The sequence below is a fragment of the Oreochromis niloticus genome, linkage group LG23 (assembly GCF_001858045.2).
Source record: "Oreochromis niloticus isolate F11D_XX linkage group LG23, O_niloticus_UMD_NMBU, whole genome shotgun sequence".
NCBI lineage: Eukaryota > Metazoa > Chordata > Actinopteri > Cichliformes > Cichlidae > Oreochromis > Oreochromis niloticus.
This window is the reverse complement of record NC_031986.2, coordinates 13,645,813-13,669,477: the sequence shown is the minus strand read 5'-3', so window position 1 is coordinate 13,669,477 and position 23,665 is coordinate 13,645,813. Positions and strand designations below refer to the sequence as shown.

The window sequence follows — 23,665 nt, the reverse complement described above, 5'->3', positions numbered from 1 at the left end:
CATAACTGTAGTACATACATCTGTATCCTACAATCACTGCTATTAATATATCAGCAGTCATGAGATAAACAAATAACAAAATTAAGCTGTTTTTTTTACTCGTTCGTGTTTTTGTTTTATTTTTTATCAGTAACATTTAATACAGGATTTTTTCTACATGCTTTTTGTCATCCCTAGTGAAAATGGGGTTAATTGTTTTTTATACAATATGTTTAGAAATTGAATTTGATCACATGCAAAACATGTATGTGCTTATAAGACAGGCACAAATAAAAACTTATAACAAACAAGATGTTTCCAGTGACCTTTTGTCAGAGCTGATGATAAATGTTGCTCTTTTGTTATCTCAGAAATGCATATTTGTGGGTACAGAATTAGAGCGCATGGGGATTTTTCCTATAGTTGTGTTATTGGATGCAAAGGTCATTATGTCACGACCCTAGTGCACGGGTAACTTTCCTTTACATTTGACTAGAATAATCCTGTTAGTGAGACGTTTGCCTTCATACTGACATTTGGGTTCCCCGGTTCTTTTCTTCTTTAGTTTACATATAACAATACTAAACTTTGCTACACTCTTTGTCATGCGACTCTTACGATCATATCTTCCTTGACCATTACAAATGGCTTTGACCTCTTTATCATCACTAAGGATGAATGTGTTAGTAAACTTACAACGGCTGTTAACATCATAGATCTGCCTGTTTTTTTATTTCTGTATCACATTTTTCCACACTCATCTTAGCATCTACATGTTGCCGTCTGAACTTTTCATAAGGGGTTTCATTCTGCTGCTGTTTGGGTTGAAGATTGGCTAGTTTTGAGAGTCCAGTGTCAAAGAGCAGCACAAGCAGCAAACCAGCAAACATGATCCTCATTGTTTCCTGGAGAAGGAAAAACAGGAACATTTTCCAGATTAAGAATTTAAAGCAGCAAAAATCTTGTCACTGTAGTGGTGGAAATAATTATTTGATCTCCTGTTGAATTTGTAACTTTGCTCATTAACAAAAAAAAGGAACAGTCACTAAATTTTGTATTAGTTTGATTTTAATGGAGAGAGACAGAATATTATCTTGCTCAGGTCTACAATCTCGTGCCACTATGGGCAAGACCAAAGAGCTGTCAAGGGACGATAGAGACAAGACTCTAGACCGGCACAAGGCCTGAACAGGTGTATGGACATCTGCAAGAATGAAAAGGCACCAACTGTTCATGCATTTATTCAGAAATGGAAGATATTTAAAATGACCTTTAGTCGTCTCAAGCTCCATGCAAGAACTTGCTTTATGGAGTGAGGATTATCATGAGAAAGTTGTTGGATCAGCCACAACTACAAGAGAGAAGCTTGTTAATGAGCTGAAGGCAGTTGGGATCACAGTCATTTAAAACATTGGTAACACACCATGCTGTAACAGACTAAAATCTTGCGGCACTTCCAAGGTCCCCCTGTTCAAGGAGAAACATGTATAGGCCCATCAAGTGCCAGTGAACATCTAAATGATTCAGGGAAGACTTTGGAGAAAGTGCTGTGGGGAGATGAAACGTAATTTGAATTATGTGGCTTTAACTGACCTTTTGAAATAGGAGCGTGACGCAAAAAATAGCATCCCCGCAGTCAAGCAGAGAGATGGAAACATTATGGTGTGGGCCTGTTTTGCTACAGGACGACTTAGTCGTGGTTCCAAGCAGTCAGAAATGTGACGTCGTCAGACTGCATGCCACGGATTGGCTTGTCAGTCGCGCCACTCGATGAGTCATGAGACGGTGTCTTTCACTAAAATCAAAACTGCAATTTTTTTAAAACCCTGCAACAAGGGAAATAGCTGCACAACACCGTGGTTCCTAAGTGTGACAAAAAGCCACAGATATATCATCGCTGCCACGTCTTCCTATGTTGTGGCATTCGTGTTGCTTATAAATGACAACATGGACATTGGGCCGCTTTGCTGTAATGACCACACGCACATTAGGTGGTACTTGATTGTAATGGAAAATGAGTTGAGTCACAGCAAGCCGATCTGAGTATGTACTAATGGAGAAGTGCTATAAGATCACGGAGCGGTCTAGTCAGTCTCCAGACCTCAGTACTGTAGAAAATCTGTGGAGGAAGCTGAAGTTTCAACTTTCCAAGTGGCAGTCAAGAAACTTAAAGGATTTAGAGAGTTTCTGTAAAGAGGAGAGGGCCCAATTGTGTAAACCAAGAGACGTGAAACATCGTGCTACTTGGAGATGAGATATTTATTTCACTCAGTGACGTGCAAATCAGTTTATACATTTTATGTTTTTTGTTTTTTTTGGCTGATATTCTTTCTCTCTCCATTAAAATGAAACAACTATCAACATTAGAAACTGTTGACTTCTTTATTTACTGCAGGGGGTCAACTAATAATTTCCCCCTGGCATCAAATTTAAATACATAGAACAACATAACAGATAAACATAGTATCCTCTTATTATGACCTTTTTTTTTAAAACATGTTTGATTCGCCCTTTAAAATCAATACCGAGGTCATAAGCACGACTCTGTGTTTCTCTTCTCTCTTGCTTTTTACGTTATACGAGCCCCTAGTCACAGATTTACAAGCGTCACGTAATATTTGGCAGCGTTCTCTTGAAACTTTTATTTTGAAACTGAAACACGCCGAAAAGCGGAAGCAGGCTTCTGCACACCTGAGGTGCACGCGCTGCGTACACCCCCTCTGTCGGGCATACGCAGCAGAGCGTGCGCGCCAGAGGTGGCTGACTTGAGCAGAAAGCGCAGAACCAGCAAGAAAGGAAAAGACAGAAACAGACAGAGTTAACCTGAGCTTGAAATTAACCAAGAGTCAGCAGAGCGACTTTTCACAGGGGGAACAGGACCTGTTGATTTTTCTAACTGATGGCTACACACAGCTCTGCTGGACAGCTAATTACCGCTGTTCGGTTTAATATTTGATTTTAAACAGTGTTTGAAGCTAAGACAAAAACAGATCATATATTTTCATACAGTGATGTTCCAGTCGGGTTAATGTTTGTGTGTCCTACCTGTAAAGACTGCAGGTTACTGGAGCGTGTCTGCAAATGTGAAGCCCCCCTTCAGTCTAATATTGACACCGTTATGCCATCTGCACTTCCCGCTACCTACTCTTGAAAATGATGTGCGCATCTACTTCACTATTTACGGTTCAACATGTTTCCTGTTGCTCTGAGGTGCATCTAACAAACAAACAAATCATTTACCACTAATAATAACAATTTTACTTTATTAATATAAACACATATATAGCAAAGGTCTTATTCAAATTTATGCAGCCTAGGATAAAAGTTGGTCTTTTTTGATATAGGATGTTTGGAAATTATTTTATTGTTATGATTTTTGCATTTTGTTATTTAATTTGTTGCAAAGAAGAAAACAAGTTTATGTAAACAAGTGGAAATTAATCCTCCTGAAAATAAGCCTTTTAAATAACCTTGGTGGGTTTTTTGGTTGTTCAAGAGTTGAACAATACATAGTATCACAGGTGGCTGACTGCAGTTAGATAATAGCTGTCACAAAAAATATTATCTTCATACACGTCACAGCTGTGTAAGCACTGATATTGATAATAGATGGGACCACAAAGAGACAACATTTTTTGCTAAATGTAATTATTATATTAGAAATTTATAAAACTTGTGATTCAAATTTTTCCAAATGAGAACATGTACCTTTTTTTGCTTTACTGATCAGTGGTTGGTTGGTTAACCTGCAGGTGTTCAGGCACGAGTCCGTGGTCTGGAAGAGCAGGTGGTGAAGATGTCTTCACTGACTGAAATGCCCTGAAGGTGGAATTAAAGTTAAACTTTATTTGAACATAAATCAGTAAAGACAGGCCTCCATCCTGACATGCAGTACTTGCATTACTTATGTATGATATGCATGCTCACAGAACCCAGATGATGCTAGCATGTTTTGAAGCCAATGTCTGGATAGTGAATGTGAGTATAAGTGTGGCAGGAGAGTGATTTCTCTCTCTTTCTTGGAAGTATACAAAAGCCTGTTGTTTATAAAAAGTTAATAAACAAACAACAAGTTCTTACCGAATGAGAAGTGAAGCCTGGAGATGAGCAGAGATCAAGTCAAGTACAGTTCAGGCACGCTGTTATTAAATTCTACCTGAGCAGGTTATAGTTCACCTCAGTAACAGAAGAATAAATAACACTTGGCTCTGAGGGCTTCAGTTTTTATACATTGCTGCAGCACCACCTTAAGCAATCATTTACATCAATACCTACAGCACTAGCCCACCAGTTCTAAGAAACTTCTCTGTTTGTGGTTCAGAACCTAATGTGACGACCAGTGACCACAACAGCATGCAGCTGCAGGTTGTCATTCACAGCTGGCTTTACAATAGAAGAGAATAAAGAGGCATTTTTCTGTAAAACTTTTCGGTAAAATATTACTTTTAAATAAATAAATAAAATGTGTCTAAAAATAAACTAAGGTAAACACCCAGAATAATGAATTAAAAAAAAACTGCATTTGGCTTAGTTTTTGTTAACTCGGTGTAATATGTCATGTGTTGTTCAGCTGAACTCTTCTTCCACACAACATGACCCCTGTGAGTGCCGCCTGCTCCAATCAGAGACGAGGTAAAATGTAGCACTATTAAAACAATGTGATTAATGCTGCATGAAAGTGAGCATTTAGCACAATAGCACAATTAGAGCCCTGAAACCTCAAATTGGATATGTTCAAACATCAAAGCTTACTCAAAAGAGACATGGAATCACTTTAGTTTGTCTCCAGATCTGTTCTTCCTGTCGTCCCCATTTACCAATATTTGCTGAGTCATCACAGAACTTTTGCAGGAATCATTTAGCAAAGTTGTAGGAGACGTCTGCTGTGTATATTATGAATAGAAATGGAGTCAGGACTGTTCCCTGTGGGGTGCCTATACTGCAGACTACCCATTCAGACACATAATTCCTCATGTACTGAGGGTGGTTGGTAAGATCGTCCAGGATCCATGTGGTGATGGTCCACACCTGTGTAATCAGGCCTGTCCTTCAGGATTGTCGGTATAATCGTGTTAAAAGCACTGGAGAAATCAAAGCACATGATTCTCACAGTGCTCCACACACTTTCCAGGTGAGCGAGGGATCGGTGTAGGAGCTGGATGACAGCATCATCTACCGTAATGTTGGGGTAGTAGGTGAACTGGAAGGGGTTCAGCAGTGAACTCACCTGGGGCCGAAGATCAGCAAGGACCAGCTCTCCAGGTTCTCCATCAGGTGTGATGTCAGAGCCTCCAGCCTGTAGCTGTTGTTCATTTACATCTGCCTAGTTGATCATTTATCCTCAGCACACTTTTCAGTTCCCTTGCCTGAAACTGGACAACATGGAAAGTCTGAATTCAAACACAGGTTGCAGCTTGCGGCATTTTTTGACTCAGTGCAGGATGAGTGACGGAGCGCTTCTCCCACTGAAAACGCTACGTCCAGGTGAACAGAATTAACTGTTTGGCACAGGTCCCCCAAATGTTTTGCTCTGCTCTGAATTCACAGATCATGTCTGTTTTACTTGTGAGCTATAAGGTATAAAATTCTCTTGTGTATATATTTGTCTTCACAGATGTACAGCAGAGCTTTTTGTGAGAGTGAAATAAAAAATAAAATAGTAAAACCACCAGAATAAACACAATAAACCACCTTTCAGTTCAACTTTTGTTGTCTCAACAATGTTCTCATTTATATTTTTTGCTGTTTAACTTACCAAATATTTCCAGTAAGACATTTGATCAGGTCTTTTAAAACTTCCTATTAACCAAACAGCATTCTCAAGCTGCTGCTGCACTGTTAAGAAAATCCTAACTTAATCCTCATAGCACAGTCACAAGAAAACAAACAAACATACAGTCATGTGGAAAAGAGTGTTTTCATAAAAATATAGCGTACTAGTAAAAACTAAGAACACTGATTTAGTAACTTATAGAGCTACCTTTAGCAGCAATAATGTTACCAAATTGTTTCTGTATGACTATCAGTCTGTCACAAGGTTGCTCAGGATATTTGAATCACTCTTCTTTACATGGCTTCTTCAGATCGTTGAGGTTTGTGGTATTAGTTTATGTTCAGCTCTCTCAAGTTCCCAGCACTGAATTTTAGGTTGAGGTCTGGACTGTGACCGGGCCATTGCAAAACCTTGATTCTTGTCTTTTTTAGCCATTCTGTTGCAGCTCTGCTGATGTGCTTGGGAACTTTGCCCTGCTGCTTGACCCAAACTCACTTTTGACTCTATAGTACTTGGTATACAGGGGAGTTCAGTGAAAATTCGATGGTGCAAGGGGCCCAGGTTCTGTAGCTGCAAAACAAGCTCAAATCATCACCCCTTCACCACTGTGCTGACAGCTTGTATGAGGTGTTTGTGCTGGTATGCTTTGCAACTTTGCTACCAAACTTGCAGCCATGCTGTCATGCTCTTTTTAGAGAGCAGAGGCTTTCTCTTTGCAACCCTCCCAAGAAGGCCACACGTATTCAACCTTTTTCTAATTGTACTGTCATGGACTTTAACATTTAACATGCTAACTGAGGCCTGTAGAGTCTGAGATGTAACCTTGGATTTTTGAGCTTTTTCTGACCATTGCACAGTTTGACCCTGGGGTGAATTTTCTAGGACGTCCATCTCTAGAAAGATTATGACATTGTGTTAACTGCCAATTATGCTTTCGTATAGGTGCTCACACTTGCTGGTAAACCAAGAATCAAGTGCAGTTGATTAGCAGCATCTGGCTGCTATTTATCTTTTTCATTTGTATTGAAGCATTAAAGGTGCTTTCTGAACAACATGAGCTGTGTGAAGCAATAAATGGTGAGCATATTACCCTCTATAGTCTACAGACAAACTAGAGCATCCAAATCACGTGATCAATTTAAGTTGACATCGAACCCTCACTGAGTCTCGTTTCAGTTTGGGTCAGAAAGACTTCAAACTACATACCAGTTTTTAGAATCACCTTTAGTGCTAGAAGAAACGGTAAAAACTGCATCTTCTAAGGATGTAACGAAAACAAAATGCAAGTAAAACGTGATTTCCATTTCGTATTGGGGAAAATGCAGCATGACAGCCAATCGCAAAATTATATGGCTGCTGAGGAAAAGGAGAAGTTGTTAAAGTGAAGGCCAAACAGTGACATCAACAGCGAGTTTTGAGATTCGAGAGATTTGTGGCATTTTTGGAGTGTGTAGTCTAGCCTTTTATGTTTTTTTGTTTGTGTTTTTTGAGTGTCAAAAACGCAGTCAAATTCAAATAATAACTGTGTATTCTTATTTGTGCTGGTGTGCTGAAAATAATGATACCAAACAAGGCAAAATAAGCAGTTTGTAAAAGTGAAATTAATGAAGGTAAACTCAAAAGGTATCAAAAACGGCCATTTATAGGTTTGACTTCAGAGTTTTACATTACACAAAGACTGCATTATAACATATTATAACATATGTAGTTAGTGTGATAACATCTGCATTGCATTTATAGAAGTTTCTTCTGCTCTCAGAACAGATTCAGTTGTTCACAGTTTTGGCACACGGTGCATTACCAGACTGCAAACACTCATAAGGTGCTGAGTTGTGGTCATGAAAAGAACAAAGTGCTTAACGATAATTCTGTGATGCAGTGTCATCAGACTGTTGACAAACCCTCAGTCTAGCCACAGTGTGACAGCACGGCTTCACGGAAAGTCATGTTTTGAATTACTTCTCATGCAGTGTTTTCTGCTCTTTATTTCATGTTCATTTACTTGACCAAGCCTCTGATGTGTAAATCAAATCCATGTGAATGTCATCAGAACATATTTTATAATGAAAATTGTTTTCTTTTACTAATAAGTTGAGGATTTGGCATAACATTGAATATAGAAGTTTTCCATCTGTGAAGATCGGTTTCTATGTTGGATTGTAAACTCACTTTAGTAGTCCTCCTCCTCCATTATTCCATCCATTTTGTGCAGTTGATCAGTACCACTGGCACCAAATCAGCCCCGGAGCATGATCCTACCACCACCAGGCTTAACATCTGGTACACGGTTCTCAGATTTCAAAGGATCACCTTTGATGCACCAAACATACTGTTGTCATTATATAGCTCAGTCATAGTCTAGTCTGCCCATAAAGCTGTCTTTCCAGAAGCAAATGGCTTTTTTGTGGTTGGGATCCTCTCAGTTCACAGTAATAACAAATTCCCTCTGATCTAAGGGGAACTCTTTGGGTCTTCTTCCAGTCCTTGGCAAAGTGGTAACACCTCACCTTTGACACCTTGTAAGATGTTAGTTTTAGTTTATTTTCATGTTAGTTGTTTTAGTTGATTATATGCTGTTCTGTCTCGTTTTTTTAATATACGGCTGTTTTAATCTTTACGTATTATGTGTTTTGTTTTATTCTACTGTTTTCTTTTTTAACTTATTTACTGTACAGCACTTTGGTCCTGCGCTGGGTACTTTAAAGTGCTTTATAGATAATGCTGGATTGGATCATCTTCCACACCACTGCCATTTTTGTATTCAACAGGACACATTCACATGAACTTTCAGCACATCCAAAAGCCCGTCCAGCTTTGTCACTTCTGAGGAATCGAACACTGTCTTCTCTCTGGTCCACTCCCTATGGATCATTTGTACGCTGGCTACAGGTTAATTTCTCTACCAGGAGTGGGGTTTGAACCCACGTGGACAAAAGTCCAACGCCTTCACCACTCGGCCATCCTGGTCCGACAGAGCTGAGCGGCGTAACAGACACGTCGCCCAACAGTAAAGTCATTACTCACAGCATTAAAATGCTTTTTACAAAGTTATATATGAATAAAACAAATCCTATTAACAGGACAGTGTTGCTTTGGCAGAGAGAAGAACGTGTGCAACAGCTTTTATTATTATTTATTATCAGCAAGATACAAATACAAGAATATAATTTGAGTATAAATCTTCACATATCGGCAGCTTTTCTTGTGTAACCTCATCTTTGTCCAGAAAGTAAAGTGAGGAATGATGTTGGTGTATTTTTGTCATCCTGGAGCTTTCAGACTCATGAAGTCACACTGAGCTGAAGCTCTGCTCTACAACAGAATCACGAGAGTGTCTCCAATAAGCTGCAGAGATGATTGTTGTTTTAATTTTTTAACTGTACACATGCAAAAAATTAGGAGAGAGGTCATGAAGTTTTTTCCTAAAGAGCAGCGCCCTCTGCAGTTTGTGTGTCGAAGTGCAAAAGCTTACAGCACCTGGTATTCCCAGGCGGTCTCCCATCCAAGTACTGACCAGGCCCGACCCTGCTTAGCGTCCGAGATCAGACGAGATCGGGCGTGTTCAGGGTGGTATGGCCGTAAGCGAAAGGACAGCTCGCAAACGGCCTTTTTATCCATGCTGTAAGGACACATACGCGCTTACGTTTTTGTTTTCTATATTTAAGTTAAAATGTCCAAACGACAAAAATGTTGGATTTCCAAATCGTCCTAACACACTGTGTGCTCTCTGTCACTTTCACACTGTGCTGTAATCAACGAACATGTGTTCTTATCGTCATGTTACTGCGGGAAAAGCATGTTTGCAGCTCAGTGTTGAAGCTGCAGTTAATAACGAAGGTTTGCATGTTGTCGCTGTAACACATGAAGTTTAGCACAATAATATAGATCAAACTGTGTGACATTTGCCACCCTCCAGCTGACGAGGCACGAGGCTGGTGCGGTTCTCCTGAACCCCCAGCTGAATAAACAGACAGAGCCAGCAGGTACGGAGACCTCTGGCTGAAGGGACGCTAACTGAAGCTGCACAGGGCACACAGGCGGCTCAGGATGCAACGGCTGGGGCTGTGCAGTGCAAACAGTCTGTCCGGGATTTATTAGAGAGATGCGGTCCCCTTCTGGTTGAATAGAAGGGTGAGCTGCACAGTGGGTGAAGGGCTGAGCTAACGGTAACACAGGAAATTGAACTATGGACTGAGCTGCTAACAGAGCTAATGACTGTGCTATAGACTGAAATGCATACAGTAGTGATGGTGGTGATGATGGTTGTGGCCTTAAGTCTCCTGACCCTCTGGAACACAGGGAGGACTGCTGGGTGGGCTCGCCTGAGCCTTCAGCAGAAACAGGAACAGGTGCAGGCCTGCCGGACACTGCCGCTCCCACCCGAGGAGTAGGTACGGGTGCGGAGACGGGCTGTATCCTGGCTGACCTCACCCTGGGGACCGGCATGGGTGCAGGGGTGGACTGGTTCACAGCCCCCCTCACCATAGAAGCCGGGACCGTCACCGGCACGGCAGCTGCCGTTCTCACCCGAGGAGCTGGTACGGGTGCAGAAACTGACAGGGCCTCAGCCGGCCTGGAAATCAAAGCGGGGACCAACTGGGCCCCAACCTCCCTCACACGAGGAACTGGTACGGGTGCAGGGGTACGCTGGGCCCGAGCTGCCCTGGGAGCAGGAACACGAGTAGTCTTAGAATGGGTAGGCTCAGGATTAATATATACTGGGTCAACAAAAACAGACCTATCAAAAATGAATAATGAATAATGAATTTAGCAGTTTTCGAAGGGTTTGAAGTGTGTGAATTGTCCTTAATTAACCCCCCCTCCCAGGGAGCTGAACGAAAATAATTGTCCCAGTCAATGTCATCATCCAGCAGGGACACACCAAAAGGATCAGAAGTGAGTTTGTCTTTTATGTCCAGAGAAGCGGGAGAAAAACAGTCATTGTAACTCACCACCATAGGTTGGTCAGCAATGTCCAGTTTATGGCGGCGTGTGTGCCGCTTCCTTCGGGAAGGGGAAGCGGGCGGAGAAAACAGCTGAGCCTCCGGCGTGCAGAACGGCGACGCCGAGGCTGGAGCGTGGGCATCTGAAGAGATGCCGAGAATTCCCACCTGAAGCGGCTTGGGTGCAGGTGAAGCAGCAGGTGGGGGCTTTCGGCAGCTCCGGGGATCGCCGAGAGCCAGCCGAGAGCCAGCCGAGAGCCAGCCGAGTTCCTCGGAAAATCCGCCCGTAGTCAGGATTGCGCCACGGCCTCAAGCGAAGCTCCTCCTCCAGCTGGGCAAAGGCAGCATCCTGACGCTCACGCAGCTGAGAGCGGTTTGCTGGGTCCGTGTAATGGTCGCGATCTTCTGTCATGTTTCGGCTGTGTGGCAGGCAGGAATTGGACCCAAACGCAAACTCACGGGGACAGAAATTGAACTCAAAAGCACAGCTTTATTGCTGGAAAACAGATCACAAACAATATAAAACTAAACTGGGAAAAACTAATTGTAATGTACACCAGGAGACACGGGAAGAATCACACACAGCATGAGGGAGACCGCGACACTGACATAGAGAAACACAGGGCTTAAATACACTGGGAAATAACGAGGGGAATGAGACACAAAAGGAGAGCACAGCTGGGGGAAATCAGAACTGACGAGACAAGGAAGCAAAGTAGGATACACTCACATGAGACACAGACCTTCAAAGTAAAACAGGAAGTAGCACAGAAGCAGACTTGACTAGGGGAGACAGAGCAACTAAGAAACACAGAACAACAACAAAGAGACACAGAGGGCAGCTACTACATACTCAGAAAACTAAACAGAATACAAGAAAGCCAAACTAAGATGCTAGACTATAGAATAAACTGGGGCAACAAAGAGAACTAAGATCATAATACAAAAACTCTGAGACACAAGAAACTCAACACTGGGTCACCGACCCAGGACCGTGACAATAAGTAAAATAACCCAAAAAGCTAAAAGAAACACAATATCAATCTTTCATTACAGTTTGAATTTTCTAATTTTGTTTTTCTACCATAACTCTTCCACATTCATTAATGTTCAATAATTCAATTCAGTTTTATTTGTATAGCTCCAAATCACAACAACAGTCGCCTCCAGGCGCTTTTCAATAATGACTGAAACATTATTTTCACCACTATTTGAGCTTATTTAGTGTCTTTTTGAAAGGGCTGTGACACTGACCTCTGTCTCTGTGACAGGGATCTGGGTCCGTCCAAGGATTTCTTTTCTTTTACTCTTTGTTTCTTTTGCTGCCCAATCCATGAGAAAGATTTATCTTTTTCCGTCTTTCATGTCTTTATACAAATTGGTGATGTTGCTGCTATAGTAGAAAATTTCCTTCCTACACACATCATGTTAACAGTTTTTTCATCTACAGCTGTAAAGTACGTGATGCTCCGCTTTCTCACTGCCTGGAGCCTACAAGGCTCTGCTTAGTGCTGCTGAGTCCTGTGACCACAAGACAACTGGCCAGATCATAACAGGGACCACATGTAAACTGTACTGACAATGCTCCAAATTAGGAAAATCACCTTATTTTTTACTTTACTGATGGATGAGTGGTCAGTTGGTAAACCTGCAGTGGTTCAGACACTTGTTGGTTGTCTGTATATACTTTTGAAAAAAAAAAATATACAGACATATGTGAAAAAGTGTTTGCCTCCTTACTCATTTCCTATTTTTTTGTATATTAGTAACACTTAAATGTTTTATATTAAATATTGAAACATTTATATGTGATAAAACAAATTATAACATAAATTAACTGTGGTGTAGTACATCTGTGGATCATCTGAACTCATCTTTGAAGCTGAGTTCAATTTCCTGATTATTGCCATCCCTGTTCTCAATCAAGAAATCACCTAAATGAGGCTTAAAGTTGTGGGACTCCAGCGAACCACGATAATGAGAACCATTATCCACAGATGAAAAAAATATGGAACAAACGCGCGTCAGAGTAGCGCGACTGGCGCATTTGACGCGCGAATGAAAATATGCGCGCAAGTTTTTGTGTTGCATTTTGTGCATTTGCGCGTATCGCGTCTACCGCTCGAGTTGGAAAAATCTGAACTCCAGCGTCAATTCGTGCCGCGACAACCAATCAGGAGCCTGGTGACGTGGCTCTGACCTAGGTCAAAGGGGCAAATCCAGCCAAAGCCCTTCACTCTTCATTTAATATGGAGGAAGGGCTAATCAACGCTGTAGGACACCAGCTGCTTTCTGTACTGAGACAGGAATAAAAAGGACCTACTTGGAGGAAGATATGTGAAGAGATCCGGCAACCTGGTGAGTTCATTCATTTCTCTGTTGAAATTTTTGACTGACCCGGGAAAGCTGTGCTAAAGCTAGCAAGCCCGCCCACTGCTGTGTATGTTGTCATATAGGAATATATGTTATTGTTTATTAATAAACAGTATACAGTGGTCCCGCTGTTCATCCGTCACTGCCTCGCTTTTTCGCAGTTTTTTATTGCACAGTACAGCTGTCAACAATGAGCACTGCATTCTGCAGCCTGATTGACAAATCTCCTCCATGTCGTGTCTCCTGCGCTTGCCAAATTTATCATGTTTGGTTTTGATAACCATCACGTCCAATAGAAAAAACAGCACAAAAACACCCATAACTATGACCCTCATTCGGAAATAGACACCTGCACCGGGAGGGAAAAAGGCGCACAAAAGTGGCAGGCAGAAGAAGACAAAACGCGGCATAAGTGCGTGGCGAGGGGCTAGTTATTCTGAGAACCCCTGCTGCAATAAATGAGGGACCACTGTAAATACTTTCTCTATGACTATTGTTTTCAACCTGTCAACATTTAATATTGTCTTGACAGAGTCAACTGATTCTGCAGCAGAGCATCCCCTGTTGCTTCTCCTGCTGCTGCACCCACAGGTATGTACAGCAAGCTCTGATGGCTTTTTACTCTGTGGGATTCCCTTGTGATTACCTTTACTAAATATCTACAACCAATCTGTTTATATCCTGTGTTTTTCAATGTTGAAAATGAAAATCTAGTAGCAGCCTTCTCATTTCTTTGTGTTGTTTTGTGCTTTGTTTTACAGGCCCACAGAGGAGGACAGCTCCGAGGCGGACGAGGGACGGGTCCCAGGACGGTCCATCGGCGGTGGAGCTGGCCATCCTGGAGTCCCTGAAGAGGCCACGCCAGTCTCCAATGGAGCAGCCTTGTTCCTGCTCTGGAGAGCATGCCGCCTCAGACGAGAGTATTAGTGAAATTTCAAATTTATAAATTAGTTTTTGAAAAATGCACAGCTGTGTTAAATTTGGAAACATTGGACCCTAGCAATCAGTCGTTTTCTGATGAGGCAGCAGGCTCTCCAGGGCAGAAACAATGTTCTTATTTTTCTCCCTGAGGCTCTTCCACTTTAAGCTGGGTCCTTTTTTTATTCCCATCTCTCTGTAAATAGTTATATTTTATATATTTATGTTTAATGTTTTTCTGTTTGAGAATTTTAATATTTTCTCAAATAAATTTTTGTAATGACTAATGTCTCAGTTCCACTACACAGCAAATATTGGCACACAACTTGACACATGTAGAATTAATTTCATATTATACTAATGACAAAATATACTAAAATATAGGAACATAGTGAAGACCAATTAGTTAAGAGAATAAAGAGGTTAGTTTATTTTGGAGTAGAGCTAATTTATTAAGAAAATTTTTAAAAAGGCAGGAACGCTCTTTAGAGGTTTGTGGGTGGCTGAGAGCCGTTGTGGGGAAGTCACTGGGACTTCAAATGGGCTATTCTTTTGGCTGCCAAGACACTGCTCCCTCTGCCGAGAAGTGGGCCATGAACTTCTCCCTCACCAGGACAGCCTGGAGGAGTTGTTGGCTGCTACACGACCCAGGCCTTTTTTGAAAATGAACCTGTGATAGGACATAGCATATCAACATAGAATTGTTATTATCATATAACTAAAGATGAACCAAACTGTTTACAATTTTATCTAGCTCTCAGGTTTAAAAAGGCTGGTGACCCCTGTTATAGAGTCTGACAGCTGCAGGGATTATATACAAATATTCAACTGGTTCTATACCAGAATTTTAAAAAAAAAAAGACTTTATTAGATACACCTGAGTATCACTACAAACATTACCAACAGTGGTCCTCATACCACAGTTTGCTATCAGTAAACACGACGGCACCCTACTTTAAAAAAAAAAAGTTTAAAACGTTGAAGGCTTGATCATCTCCTGACCTTTCCATAGATATGATGAGTGTCACAGCCTCTTGTGGTGTCCGTTTCCCTCATCTCCATCTCGTTTTTACTCCCACTTATTTCCAGCAGCCGTCTCTGTTCGTCTGCCTTCCCATTTCAATCCTAATGAGGCTTTATTCCCACTGAAGCAGCTGCACAGCACGGGGAAAGAAGACGCAGGAACCCCCGGCTGAGTTCATCCACAACTTCTGACCTTCTCTGTCTCTCTCCATCCACCTCTCTTCTATCTGTGTAGATGTTTACCTGTCCATGTGACTGCTGACATTAGGAAGCTGTCACTAAACTGCTGTCGCTGCCAATGACTGTCATGTCCCCTCTCGAGTGTTAGCCCCCCCCCCCAGAGCTCTAAAGCACAGGCTTTAATAAGCCCGGCAAGAGAAATGCCAGCTTCCTATGCAGCCTGAGCTGAGAACGTTGGAGTGACAAAGAAGAGGGGGGCGAAGGTCTGATGCACACAGGGAAAAGTTAGAGAGGAAAAGAGAGAGCAGGAAATTATTCTTACTCTTAGGACGTATATGGCCCAACAGGCCTAGCAGTCATGATACAGCTGAGCTACATCCTCCTGGAAAGCAGCTACCATTACAGTCTCCCCCATCTGCTGGAAGGCAGACGCTTCAAAACAGAGTGAGAAGTAAAGAGAGACGGCAGGAACTCAAACAAAATTAACGCCATATTTTATCTTTAATAATCATATATATTGCTTTACCAAAACAGCTTGTTTTTGTGTTTCTTTAAACTACCATCTCTCTTAAACCAACTTGAACTGAATAGTGAGCACAGCCACTAGGCATTATGTAACAAAAAGACAGGGATGGGAGGGAGCGAGACGGTACCTGCACTGACGTTTAAAAAGAAGGAATAGGAGGAGGAGGGGGGGTGGAGGTGGTGGAGCACTCTGATAGGGGGAAAACAGAGATTTCAGCAAAGCTCAGTCCAAAGGACTTTCCTAATGATTTCCCTGTAACATTAGTCCTCGAGGACCCCGTCACAGCAGACTACTGTGAGCGCCACCAGACAGTTAATGAGACAAAAACGAGACGCTCTTACAGCCAGGAGGCTGCTTCCAGATGACGCTTGATTCATTTGATTGATTATCTGTGAATAAGTCTTGAGCCTCTCCTCGGTTCTTTATATTTTGCCTGTACTGAGCCAGATGTTCTTCTTAAGCAACCTTTCTTTACACTTTCTGAAGGTCATTTAAAGTTTTTTCACCCATTTTCAGTCCAGTCCTTGTACCTGATCACTTTGAGAGTGGTTTTTTTGTGTTTTGGGTTGTTGTTGTTTTTTTGTTAAGCCACTTAGCCTAACTCAAGGGATAAACCCGAGTTGTCAAATACAAAACAAAACACACAACTTAGCAAAGAACAAATTTTCAATTTTATCTTTAGGTACTTTGTTACTAGCAACCTGTCACAAAAACACACCATTTAATCCGATTTCTTTGGACTGGTAATAAAAGTAGGAGACAGAAAAAAAGGGGACAGCCTGAAAAATCTATCTAAAGTGGAGGAACAGTACCTGAAAGTCATGTAAAAAAAACTTCAGCAAACACCTGACACAGGACCTGAAAGATGCACCTGGTCCTTCAGTTGATCCATCTAGTGTTCCTCAAAGCCTCATCTCATGGTGTCAGTGAAGGGTGGCTGTCAAGAAGCCATTATTAAGGAAGGGAACAGGGAGAAAAGGCTGAGGGATGCCAAATTACACAAGAACTGTGTGGGATCATCTCGGCAGAGAATGGAACAAAAAGGCAGCTAATATCGAAAGAAGAGCTCTGAATGTCCTTAAAGAAGCCCGGAGAACTATTCCTGAAGACTACTTAAAGGAATTCCAAAGAAATGTGCCTGAGAGAGTTCAGGCTGTGCTGAAGATAAAGATGCTCAAGCTCATTAGCTCATTATATCAACTCTGTTTTTGCCTTTTATACTGTATTTTCATGTACGCTTTTCAAATTTAAACTGTTGCACCCGTTTCCCATTACCCAGCAAGTCATATGTTAGAATTAAGGTGTGGCTCAAACTTTTGCACAGTCCTACATTTCACAACTATAAAATGATTTGGCACCTGATAAACCTTTAAAAGCACTGACCTGCCTCTCCAACTATCTGTTTTAAACAACACGCACTTACCAGCAGTTGTGTTGCGTTTTCGTCAGGTTAGCGGCTCAGACCTAAAACAGCCCTACATTCAGTTCTGGACCCAAGCTGACCCATTAAATTACGTGGTACTCCTTTTATTTGTACTCATGTACTCAGGCATAAATTATCAGGTACAAACTGTAACACCCAAACCCACCCTGTCATTACACCAGCATCAGTTTACATTTTCAGACTGCAGTTGTAGCAGCGGCTACGCTCAGAGAATTTTGATGCAGGATCTTTGGCTGCCAGCAGGCATGCCTCCCTGTGTATTTGATTTTTTTTAAACTGATGACTGAAGGTAAAGGTTTCACCACACATCTGTCAGCTGTCAATTAGGGCACTTTAAGTCTCAGAGTGCGATATGGGTCCTTGCGGTGCTTAGTCAGGGGCAGAGTATGTTTTCTGTTGTAAGAGTCAAAGTGATGTCTGCACAAGCTTTTAAGCTAAATAACACAAAGAGGAGCTCTTTTAAAACAAGAGTGAGACTGAGAGGCCTGCTGCAAGAAGATACACACCCAAGTGCTGAGATTGTAAAGATGAAAAGTGAGCAGAGGAAAATGAGCGTTTCAGGAGAAGGAGGCGGTTTCCTCTTTTTCCCCTCTGGCAGCCTCACAGCAGGGAGTTATGAGGTAGCCCCAACCTACCTCACATCTGCCCGCTGTGCAAGAACAAGCTCAGCAACACACGCATCCTCTCTCTTTTGCGAGTGCATACGTGCACATCTACAGTGCTGCATGCCGATGAACCCATTTTCTTGGAGCAGCTACACAAGCTGCAATATACAGATCATGTTTCACAGCGCTACAGCGAGAGCCAAACACCTCCCTCTGTTTGTGCTTCATTCTAGCTTCTCCCTTCTCTTCCCAACCACACACACCAACACCTTTCTCTTGTGAATTTTATTTTTATCCTTAAAATAAAGACAACTATAAATTAGGATAACCAAACCTGATTTATTACCTCCTACACCTCCCCACTGTGTGTTCAACAGGAAGCTAAAGACTGGTGCTGTTAAATTGTTCACAAAACAGCAGGAGCTCGGTTTGAGGCCACAGTGGGCCAAAAACACACACAATGACCTCCAGCAAGGACAAAATGTATCTGGATGTCTCTGTGAGCATCTGTCTCACTGTGTAAGTGTAGCACAGTGTCTGTGCGTGCACGGCTGGAGAAGAGATACAGCACAGCTGAAAGCCAGCACTCAGACGAGGACCCGGTGCATCGTCTGTGTCTCATCTCAGCCAGTTTACTTACAAACTCTTCAAGTTTGAATTTTAAAGCCAACAATGTGAATGAACCTTATTTACATGTGGCGTTCATCTCAAAGAAACCAGAGTGAGTGTAAATTGTTATTCTAAAAAAATAATGCTTCTCGGCTTACTGCGGATCCACTTCAGTATCATAAGGGAAGTAACAGCAGCTCAAGGGAACAAAGCAATAAGTAAAACTTAACATAAATTCACATGGTAATGCACTCAGCATTGGGCAATGACTTTCCATATTACAGAGGGACATGTTTTTAGAGGGAAAAAAGTGTTTTTGTAGAGAGCAAAGAAGAATTTGCACAGGCGTGCAGAGACACAAGTATAATGGACAAATATTAGCAGTGATATTTGGGATTTAAAATGAAGATAAACTATTCCAATCTCTGGGGCCCCAATTGTGTATCTCTCACACACACACACACACACACACACACACACACACACACACACACACAGAGTCCTGAATTCATTACTGAAGTCTCATCCAGACGTTCAATGGGTACACAAAGGAATTCTTCGGCAGAAGGTGAAAGAAAATGGCCCACAAGTTAATCCAAACTGACCGTTTTATCAACAATGGCCATCAACGGTGATATTGGCACCTGTGACAAGGTTGAAAAGAACTGTGGGTAATTTGGTTTCACAAAATGCAGCTCGCGCGCACACACACACACACACACACACACACACACACACACACACACACGCGCTAAGTTCTCCTCCTGCCTTTATTCAGCCCAACTGTTGAGCGCGATGACAAGTAGAGCCGCAGAATTGTGCTGCTCTGCAATTACATTGAGACGTGGGGTCAAAATTCCCACGTAGACTGAGTGAGATGAAATATAAACTGGCTCTCCTCTAACTGACTTTATAGAAATAATTACACAATAACAGATATAAATGCAGCTTAAATAACAAAAAAAAAAAAAAAAAAAAAAAAAAAAAGGACGGCTCTGTTAAGCAGCATAGGAGAACTAAAGTGTAATCCCAGCACATTTAGCTTAGCTTGCACCGATTCTTTAGAGATGACGACTGTGGTGGGTAATTAAGGGCAAAGAATATACAAGTTGCATGAAAAATGGAGGCCACATTACCTTTCCAAAGCTCCCTTTCCTGATGGCCCGCAGTATCTGGAAGTGGTCAAAGTTTACTGTGGAGAAATGAGAAGCAGTTAGTGAGAACGCGTCAGTTTGAGCTGAGCTATAAAACAGGGAACATGACATGTACAGCACTGTGCAAAAGTCTTGAGCCATCCCTCATTTCTTTATTTGCTTCCAGGGATCCGGACTTCCCTATAATCTTTAAAGTGGTATTAAGGAATAGCTCTCCAGGCTTTTTAAAGTGTCTCTGATTTTTAATCCAGGGCTCGTATTTGACCAGTTTTTGTCTGTTAAGACCCTTCACACTAATCTCTGAAACATTCAAACATAAACAGACACCTAAGTCACGGAAAGGACCAGAAAACTTAACAAAGAACCAATTTCAAATTGTATCTTTACACATTTACTTGCAGCCTATTGCAAAAAACAAAACCCCACATCATTTGTTCTCACTTCTTTAGTTAAAGAATGCAGTTAATAACACTGTTAACACAGACTGACCTGGCAAAACATGAAAAAATAAGGGGGTGGTTCAAGACTTTGCTCGGTACTGTATGAGAAATGGAAATCCAGACTCTTTCTGTGCACTTCACAATGTATCGCTGCACTTTGGCAGTACTGTGCAGATTAAATGTTTTTTTCAAAGAATTAAAAAGTAGGAGCGCAGTGGGAGAGAATAATGCGTGTGTTGGATAATGAAACGTGAAAGATTGAAAGGTGGAAATAATGAATCACAACAGTCAAAATGTGAAAAACAAAAACATTTTCCCTGGAGGATCTGTACACTGACACACCGTCACAGTATCGACGATTAGCAAGCAAAACAAAACCCCAGAAATAACATTTATTAAATGAAGACTCAGCTAAACCTTTTTTAAACTTCACATCTGAATAACAAATAACACACGCAGCACATAGAAACAAATATCTAAAACGAGTTAGATCCCAGAAAGTTAGACACACTTTCATAAGTTTTATGATCGACTTTTACGAGATTAAATTTGAGCAAGTAAAGACATTTCACATGAAGACCAGAGGCAGGAGAGTTGTATTTCAAAAAGACATCCAGCTCAGAGCGCTGAACTCATTCATCTCATTTTATTTTTCTATTTCAGTATGCATAATAACACAGCCAGATGTTTTCATTCATTGCCACTGAAGCAGATGCATGTTTGTGTTCTGCAGACTGATTGAATCCTTCTGTACGCAGCTTAAAATCAGTCCTGAGGGACATGGTTGAATGGAAGTGGTGAGGAAGAGTGTCATGTTTTTTTCCTCTGTAATAAATAAACTAAACAATAATGTTTTCCAAATATATTTTTTATGAGCGCTGAACATGTGATCAAGATTAGACGATAAATAAAAGATTAATTTCACTATTCTGCTGTATTTCTACTCAACACCCATGTGACTCACTTTTGAATTAAATTAATGCAACGTGTGAGACTAATATTTTTAATCAGATCTTAATTTATGCAATTTTAATTCCAAAATATCCATCATAGACCCCAGAAAAAAGCATGAATAAAAAGAACACCCAATCCATGATATTAAAAAAGCCTTGATCATTAATAGCAAGTCTTTTTAATATCAACCAATAAGAGTAAAGTTAGCTTAAAGGCAAAAAGGCCAAAACCCCGGTTTTTCAGGCAGAGGAGAAAAAGAGGGGCTTGGTGTAAGATAAAGAAGCATTTTTTTAAACTGTGAATCGTGCAAAGCTACTCTAGTAGAGTCCAAGAATAAGAATATCATGTTGGAAATGAGCATGAGGATGATCAAAACACATTCCCTCCAACAAATAAATACCATAGAGAGCAGAGCTGCTTCATCATTTAAAAAAACAAAACAAAACAAAACAAAACAAAAGAACGTCTTTGGCTGAGCACAAACAAGCGCTCAGGAATCAGATTAACCAACAACAGACACGATTTCTTCCAACAACTCAGAGTAAAGAGTAATGAGCTAACACTGAGTAACTGTTGGCCAGTAAAATCAACAGTTGCTAACTTTCACATTCAGCAGCTCATTACGACACTTAAAATAAATCTAATTAAGACATTTAAATGTTGGTTGTATTTTCCTTCCTGATGCATGTGAAAGGTTAAGACTTACATCTCCAAATGTACTGGAACTGATTTGAACCAGAGGACTCAGCCACACTGTTACTATGTACTGCATAAACATGTTTACCGATGAAGGTAAATCAGATGCTGTCCTGACTGTGTGGCTAAATTTTGTGCTGAAAGCATCCAATCAATTTAATATGATTAACTTGCTATGAGAGGTTTTTACTCCAAGTGTGACTTTTTCTGGGTTCATACACCTTTCAGGGTCAAATTCAAGCACTTTGTAAGCACGTTCAATGTCCATTTTCAAACTTTTCCAGCACATTACCATAAAAAAGATGCATATTTCACTTCGCATCACCTCAGTAAGACCATGTGAAAGGCCAAATTAATAAGTCTTCACATCAAATATTGATGCTTCTTTCTTATGTGACACAAAAAATAGGAGACACATCTTTGCTTATGTTGTTTTTTAAGTTCATTCATTCAAAACTAACTGTAAGATGCTTAACTACATTGCAGTCTGTGTTATTGTTGTAGTCTTAAATTATCACCTTTAAAGTGTTTGTGCTAATAACATCATGTACAGTAAGACAGGCATAGAGAACAGCACTGACTGGGAGAGGCTTTGAACAGATGACATACTCAGTTCAATTCAACACTTTAGACTTTAAAAATGCACAAGCGTCTTTCTATTTATTTAATCTATCATCTGTGATATTATTATGTACAGTTATAATGTACTGTTCATCTCCCTTAAATAAACAGGCAGCCTTAAAGTATGAAATAGTCATTTGTCTACTACTGTCTCAGGGCTGATCGTGCCCCACAGGCCTCAATGTGAGCTTGAAGCCATTATGTTTAAGTTGTTTAATGATAAACAGATTTTGAATGAAAGCGAGGAAACTTCGGTAGCACAAAAAAGTGGCTTTTCTTTGTTCCCATATGGTTCAGTCATATTACCGTTATTTCCCCCTAAGGTGTTCCCAAAGACACCAGGTTAATACTTGAAGAAGCTGCAGCAATACACAAAATATAATCAATATCCTATTTACTTGGTGACAACGCCGCTTTTAGCCTTCAATCAGAAAGCCTTAAGTTCGCTAGTTAAGCATCGGGCTAACGTTTAAAGCTTTCACTTGAGGGAAGTAACTCGTATTACTGCTACTGCTGTGTAATCTTAGTTAAATTCACAGCATATTCTACAAGTTACCCCGCAATAACTAACTGTTATAATAGCGGCACCGTATTGTATCGCACTGAGTGCATTTCAATCATTTATCCCGCGAGTTTGCTAGCTAGCAAAATAATAATACCAATTTTAAGAAATAACGTGTGTAACGTACACACTCGAGAAGATTATTTACTAGGACTTACGCAAACTCCCCCGTTGTGAAAACGTACAAATCCTTCTTGAAGACTCCTTCTTGTATTTTTCGTTTTCCAGCAAACACTCATTAAAACGGCAACCTCCGGGCACGTTAGTGCACTCACCCACGACTGCTCGGGGAGGGGGTGGGGGGTCACACATTGAAACAGACTGACGTGCAGAGGTACGAGGCAGCCCAGGCAGAGAAATGTTGCTTTTAGACTTTGCGACTCATTTTATTTCTCTATCTGATAAGAAAACTATTCAATCAGATAGTTATTTGTGGTGAATGAAATACGGTTACAGTTTCAAGAAGTTTTAAGCACCAAATCCGAAATCCACGCACTACAATATTAAAATCCAAGATTTTTCAAGGATTTCAAGCACCCGTACCAAACCTGGATATGAAGCTGATGATTGTTAAAATAAAATAGAACATTTTAATCAATTTCTTGTTTGCTCCGAAATCTACGACATGACTATATACAGAAAAGCTTGACATGGTATGCAAAAAAAAAAACCCCGAAAAAATAAATACAAATACGCGAACAAAAAATGTTTTAACTGCCAGTTTCGTCATTTTAAAACTCTCCAAAACTAACATTTTCTTTGATTGACTGATATTAAATTGATTAGGGTCAAATTTAGTGTGAACAATATTACACAAACAAACACGTGTGTGCGCATGCGCACATGTTAGAATCGCTTCGATCCC

At 40.9% G+C, this 23,665-nt stretch overlaps 1 protein-coding gene and 1 non-coding gene across 5 annotated transcripts; both read right to left on the bottom strand.

Annotated features, from left to right (window-relative positions):
* Positions 1-346: 346 nt before the first annotated feature.
* LOC102080596 (uncharacterized) lies at positions 347-23,482 on the bottom strand. 4 transcript variants are annotated; one of them, XR_002058392.2, is made up of 4 exons: positions 22,959-23,469; positions 19,510-19,565; positions 3,688-3,798; positions 347-884 (listed from the first exon to the last, which is right to left on the bottom strand). XR_002058392.2 is itself a non-coding variant. In XM_025903247.1 (4 exons), exons 1-4 carry the CDS (start codon positions 23,110-23,112, stop codon positions 5,289-5,291), a joined length of 432 nt encoding a protein of 143 aa, XP_025759032.1. In that variant the 5' UTR covers positions 23,113-23,471; the 3' UTR covers positions 4,468-5,288. The 4 variants fall into 4 exon arrangements, 1 of the variants encoding a protein (XP_025759032.1); XR_003216465.1 differs by lacking the exon at positions 347-884 and adding an exon at positions 5,207-5,351 and having other exon boundaries at positions 3,755-3,798; positions 22,959-23,482; XM_025903247.1 differs by lacking the exons at positions 347-884; positions 3,688-3,798 and adding exons at positions 4,468-5,351; positions 10,705-10,863 and having other exon boundaries at positions 22,959-23,471.
* On the bottom strand, positions 9,218-9,336 carry LOC112844023 (5S ribosomal RNA). The gene has a single exon (XR_003216578.1). It is a non-coding gene; the product is annotated as a 5S ribosomal RNA (ribosomal RNA).
* Positions 23,483-23,665: the final 183 nt, after the last annotated feature.